Source organism: Hevea brasiliensis, chromosome 4 (genome assembly GCF_030052815.1).
Source record: "Hevea brasiliensis isolate MT/VB/25A 57/8 chromosome 4, ASM3005281v1, whole genome shotgun sequence".
Taxonomy (NCBI): Eukaryota; Viridiplantae; Streptophyta; class Magnoliopsida; order Malpighiales; family Euphorbiaceae; genus Hevea; species Hevea brasiliensis.
The window spans coordinates 4,577,186-4,583,564 of record NC_079496.1 but is presented as its reverse complement, the minus strand read 5'-3'; the positions used below and the strand labels follow the sequence as shown (position 1 = coordinate 4,583,564).

General features: G+C 34.7%; 1 protein-coding gene across 2 annotated transcripts; it reads right to left on the bottom strand.

Moving 5' to 3' along the window:
• Window positions 1-1,495: 1,495 nt before the first annotated feature.
• LOC110673265 (acireductone dioxygenase 2) lies at window positions 1,496-6,379 on the bottom strand. Of its 2 annotated transcripts, XM_021836342.2 has the most exons (7): window positions 6,235-6,377; window positions 3,837-3,948; window positions 3,651-3,745; window positions 3,172-3,286; window positions 2,965-3,089; window positions 1,853-1,923; window positions 1,496-1,739 (listed from the first exon to the last, which is right to left on the bottom strand). In XM_021836342.2, exons 1-7 carry the CDS (start codon window positions 6,250-6,252, stop codon window positions 1,673-1,675), a joined length of 603 nt encoding a protein of 200 aa, XP_021692034.1. In that variant the 5' UTR covers window positions 6,253-6,377; the 3' UTR covers window positions 1,496-1,672. The 2 variants fall into 2 exon arrangements, with proteins under 2 accessions (XP_021692034.1, XP_058001092.1); XM_058145109.1 differs by having other exon boundaries at window positions 1,496-1,923; window positions 6,235-6,379.

Below are 6,379 nucleotides of genomic sequence, written 5' to 3'. Positions count from 1 at the left end.
GTTAGATTTTAAATGACCAAAATACTTCTAATCGAGTTATAGTCTATTCTTTTTGATAATGACATTTAAGTCCATAACTCGATGGTCACTTTAATTTTTATACTGCTTATTTCAATTTATTTTCATTTTATTTTTAATCATCAAACTGGCTTTAAATAATATTATTTATAAACTAAAAATAGTACTATTCAGAGTTCAAAAGTTTAAAACGTTACAGAATAGCTTTTTTTGACGTCTTTTAATGAATAAATATAATTTTTTAATATGAAATAATTTTTACATCACTAACTAATTATAACAGAAAGTTATAAAATAATACCGAAAATTTCTTTTATATATATATATATATATATGTGTGTAATTTTCACCAAAATGATATTTATTCTCTATTACGTTATCTCTTAAAGACATTAACAAATTATTTATGTAATAGATTTCTCATTATTATCTAATTCTAAAAATATTATATGCGAAAAATTCACTGACAATTTAAAAAAACTTGTAAAAATTTTAAATAATATTTTAATGAAAACAAAGATTTATATTTTTAAATTTATTTAACTTTATCAGTTAAAAATTTTATTATTCAATGATAAAGAGCGAATTTCACGTGCTGCAAAGAATTTCTTGTGAGTTGAATGTACCATTGCCACCGATTTCACAACAAGAAACACTGTATCTAGTTACAATTTAAGGCGTTTCAGAAAAGAGGAAATATATATATATAATTTACGGATATCTTGAAAATAGTCATGTCTGTATCTTGTCCTTTTCGAATTGGGACTTGGGAAGAAGTTTCACAACTTAAAAAAAAAAATACTGATTCTTTTTTCCTACTCATATCTTTGAGTTACACCTGCACTTTTCAAATCAGAGATGAACCCCCAACAGGCAGGTCTGGGTTAGCTGGGCCTGTTCATTGGCTTGCCATCACATACAAGGGAAATAAGTAATTTATTCAATATACTGTAAAAAAAGTAACAGGTGGCATGTTTTGCAAGCGACCACGTTACCAGGTACACGTGCTGAAGCAGAATTGAACTGGGATGGAACAATGTCGATAGAGATGGTATTAAATTAATGCCAGTTGCCAGTTGGATTAAACAAATGCAAATTAAAAAAATGTAGCAACTTCAAAAAGGGTTTAGAACCGCACAGAACACACCCGACACCCGACATACCCAAATCTATGCACGATTTCTACAAAAAGAGTTGTGACGTTGAGAGACAGGACTCGAACCGACTTTAACTTGTAGAGATTTTTTTTCTTTTTCTCAAAAAAAGACTGCAAAGCACAAAAAAGATCCAGTCCTTTTTACCTAATACCCACCTGATTTCAGTGAATGCTCACAAAGAAATCCAGATGCAGAAAGTTTCCGTAGGCTTCACACGGGCTACAAAGTGCAATTTTGAGAACATTTACAGTGCGGTTCGGACTACTTGTGAACTCAAACCTACCACCACATCTCTTATGTTCTCATGCCTACTAAAATCATATTAAAATTGCGTACTATACATTTATTCCATGTTGAAAAGCATACATATGTTGCTGTCTTAGTACACCAAATATGCAAAGGGGTAGAAAATTATACGTCTTCAAGCCATACAAACATATGTATTCTTATTGAAGCTAACAGAGCCCTTTATTTGATTTTACAAGCAGCAGCAGATTTTATGCAGCGGCATCAACAGCATGATCACTGGCTTCATTGTGCACAAAAGCTTTGAGATACTCTTTCCTGTAATTCAGGTCCACATTACAAGACTCTAACAAAGAATCTTGAATTTTCGATTGGCAACACAGTGCAGAACAAAAGTTACCAATAACTGTGAAAATGAGAAAGCAGCATACCTTGCTGGTAGATGATCATGTGGACGGTTGAATGGAGTCCAAATTGGATCACCCACAAAAAGTCGCATTGCCTGCACATATTTTTATTGTTCAGAGACAAATTACATGATGAGAGGAGGGCATAGAGCAAAATATGAATACAAATTTACAAACACATCCAAAATATGAATGGCATATGCCAAGCATCACAAGCATGCGTAAACTACAGAAGTGTCACATGCCAACTTAGAAATCATTCAGTGTATTTATCTTTTCATCTACAGGATCATATGGAATCATGCCAGATCAATCTCAAATCAAGAGGTGAATAAGCACTAGAGGAACTAGCTAGGCAACACAAACTTTAGTGCCTGATTGCCCTTGCCCACACATAACCAATATTCCAATAATATATTCTCCTCTAGAAGAGGCCGTAACACTTGATTTAAGATTCCTTAAAATTTTGCCTTGTATATGAAGAAATCCATCCCACGTATGGAATTGCCTACAACAACCGTACAGCATTCGATGTGCAACTAAAACTTATGACCTTTAAGGACTAAATAAGATGCCTCTCAGTATTATTTTGTGTTAAGGAAATTGTGGAAAGCCCATATCATAGAAGAACAATACTATCAATTCCATGTCCAAAGCAACACAAAACAAGGATCAAACATATTACTCTCAAGCACTAAACCCAAAATGCCTCTTTAAATGTATCAATTAGCTAGAAAATATGGCACAACCTAAATTACATCTTCATAGTATAGCACCACAATGGTCACCCAAAAGCCATGGTTTCCAAAAATTGGGGTTAGTTATTGTATTAATGCTGATGAAAGTAACAGTAACAATAACCATGCATATGTACCATATCTTGTAACATATAGACAGCACAATACGTGATGAATGCTAATGGACTGAAAGCTATGAGACTCAACTACACGATCATGGGAATATCGGCCATTGTGAGTCCAGTTATTAACGCATAATGGGGATAATGGCATTCGTTGTGGTAGCACCAAGGCATCAGAAATCATGATTATGCTTTGACATAAGGCTCCAGTCCAGCCATCATATAAACAAACACATATTCGCAAACAACTAATATTCTTCCATATATTATCATATACCTTGATGTAGTTGTCTGTATCCAGTGTAAAACGGTGATAAATTCCTGCAGGCAAGACAATCATTCCCCCTTTCTTCACCCAGACACGAATCCAGCAGTCATTTTGATCCCTGACATCAAAGTAACCTTCACCAGACAGAAAATATTGACAGGCTTGAATAGATGGGTATAGTGAAAAATAAGACACAGGCCCACAGACAAGTCTTACCACTTCCAGCCACACAGTAGCGGATCTCCTCATCAGTGTGAAGATGTTCTTCAAAGAAGTTTTTAATCTTCTGTTCATAATTTGGCAGCTTCTCTGGGCAAACCTCAATAATGTCCTGAGGAAAAGTCTTATTTAGCATAATTACTTGTCAAACTTGAAAATTTTGACTTTAAGATATGAATAGAAAATGAAGAATAACACCTTTGAAATCAAAAATCATTCTAGAACGCCCAAGAAATCCACCGCTAAAATTACAAGGTCTACTTTTTTTCCCATTTAAATAAAAATAAAGAATTACATCAAATGTAAAAAAATTCAAGGGCAACTCAACGGTTAAAATTTTGCCAAATTGGCATTCCCATATCACAGCAACAAAACAACAATTTTTGGGCCATTGCAAAAGCAATCATTCCTCACTATGCAATGAAAAAAATAACAATGTAAGACATCAAAATATATAATGAATATGCGAAACAAACCATGTAAGAATATCCACGCTCTTCACGGATTTTTTTCAATTCTTCATCGGTTTCATAATTGTCAGCATCAAGTCTCCAACTAAGCACTCCAAGCTCTGTAATGTAAAGCAATTGTCCACTAGAAGTTGAATATCCCTAACAACTTGAAGATCTCATAAAATTAAGATGTCTTCTAATGATGCTTACCTGCAAGTTGGTCCAATGATACAAATTCCTTAGGATCCTTGTGATGAGGCAGTCTTTGGTCCTCATCACTATCATCCATGTACCATGCCTGAATGACTTCTTCTCTAGTATCCTGTGGAAATTGCAAAACAAGACAAAAAAAATCACAACATTGCTACATTTTCTTATTTGTATCTTTTTATTCTAGAAGTGGAGACTAATGAATTTAAACAGGGAAAAACTTAAGATTTAACTATGGTTTAGGCATCCCATTGCAACCCTTTAAATAATAATAAAAAGAATGAAAACAATCACCGGATCACAGGTTAACGATTAATGCTGACTCTGGTGTTTTAAGATCAATATGCGTACAGTCCGATGATGAAGGGAGGAACTAAGGACATTTGAACAAAGTATTCCAGAAAAAAGAACTCATACATGACCATCAATCCCAATATCAGGATTCAACATCATATAGCAAGTCTTTACAGAATTTAGCTCAGAATCCGCTCTAACTAAAATTCCTCAAGCAATTCAGAAGGAAAACATCACTTTGTAAAGCTTTATTTATCCAATCAATTTTTTGTTCTCAAAACCTAAGTAGAAGTTTGATGAAAAACTTCTGAAGCATGATAAGCAATTTTGGAGATAAGTAGCATCAGATGCTTAGAAGCCAGTCTAGCTCCTTGGACCAGCAGTTTTGGAGTTTCTGCTCAAATGACATGGCAGACTGGTTTGGACCTGCTTCTCCAAACTGCTTTTGCATACTCTTTCCCCTCACCAACCAACACCCCACCAAAAACCACAACAACCACCCCCCCCCCCCCCCCCCCCCCCAATAGCAATTTTGGAGATAAGTAGCATCAGATGCTTAGAAGCCAGTCTAGCTCCTTGTACCAGCAGTTTTGGAGTTTCTGCTCAAATGACAAGGCAGACTGGTTTGGACCTGCTTCTCCAAACTGCTTTTGCATGTTCTTTCCCCTCACCAAACCAACCCCCCCACCCACAACCACACCACCCCCTTCTCTCTTTTTTCCTAAGTTGCCAAGCCATGGCTTTGGGGAAGCTGCATTTTATCAAGCTTTCCCAAAATCATGGTTTCCTAAGCTCTAGGCATCTTTCACTGGTTAAGCAGACTGCCTATAGCACCAAAATGGACCTTAGATTAACCATCTTGTAAAGCTACTAATCTAAATTTACCACATCAAGCACACGCATATGCGCATAATGGAGGAGACAAAAACATGAATAGAAAAGATACTCCAACTCCAAAAGCATTCTCTTCTTATTTTGACAGAGCAACGTAACATCTAAAAGGTTGCCTGCCACTTGCAAAATCCTTGCTTAATATTTCTCTTATATTATATTTAATCGTTTTATTTAAGCCATACAACTGATTGTGCATCAATCTATGAGGGACGGAGATGGAAATGCAGAAACTTGTAATATAAATAAAAAAAAAGGAGTACATTTATAATTGTTAATTTTTATGTAAAATTATAGAGATATTTACAAATTTTAATTTTTCTATAAAAATATAGAGATATTTATCAATTTTATTTTTTATATAAAAATATAGAAATGCATTTATATATTTTAATTTTACATACAAAATTAAAGAATCTAAAAGACACCTTCAATTCACTTGGCTTCCTACGAAGCCGATCATGAGTGTTATTGTGCCTCACTACGGCCTTTTTTGAATCAATCTCCCGTTAAACCCAATTCTTATCCAATAATCGAATGCAAATTCTTTGTTCTTAAAGCTCTGGCTTCTCTAAGGGACGTTTTTGTTTCACCAGTGAGATGTAAGAAGCATGAAAGGCTTATTTCGTTCATGACTTTCGTTTAAAAAAAAATTTGAAATGTGTTTCGAATTTTTCGTAAATGCATAAATTATGGTTCTGGTACCCTAAAATTTCCGTGCTTTAAAGCAAATGACAGATCCTGACCATCTCAGTAGACGAGTAAATCAATCCCATCTTGGTTAAAATTGCAATGACTAGAAAGTCAAAATTCAATGAAAAACGGAAGTAAGATTGAAAATTAATCAAATATATAAGAAATACTATACATCAATTAATCGATACTTCATTAACCAACCAGGTTTAATCTCAGATACCAAAGGTTGGTACATACTACCTAGGAACTACAGTTTCATGAACTGAGATAGCAGTTGAAAGGCATTCAAACATATAATCGTTAATTATAATTCAAAATAAAATTAAAAAAAAGGGCTAATATTTCACTAACGATCGAGATCAGAAAGAAGAAGTAGAACGCCATGATAGAATATCAAAAAACTTGGCCAGCATGCACAGCTGATTATCCATATTAAGAAGGATATTTTTCTCGAGAAAAGACTTTCCAAGGGAATAAAAGGAAAGCTAAATACATCAAAAAGGAGCAGAGTTATTACCTGGTTCGGGGCAACCATGTTTTCTTCGCTCTTTCGTTTTTCCTCTCTCTCTCTCTCTCTCTCTCTCTCTCTCTCTCAGCTTTTTCTCCCTTTTTCGCGAAACGCAATAGGGAAAATGAACAAATAGGACGGCTGGACGGGTATG

What these genes read in the sequence shown, in the direction of transcription:
- LOC110673265 (XM_058145109.1), bottom strand. An exon ending in ATCATTGGACCAACTTGCAG is followed by an intron (nt 3,746 to 3,836) that starts GTAAGCATCATT and finishes TTTACATTACAG; the next exon opens with AGCTTGGAGTGCTTAGTTGG. An exon ending in ATACAGACAACTACATCAAG is followed by an intron (nt 1,924 to 2,964) that starts GTATATGATAAT and finishes AAATATGTGCAG; the next exon opens with GCAATGCGACTTTTTGTGGG.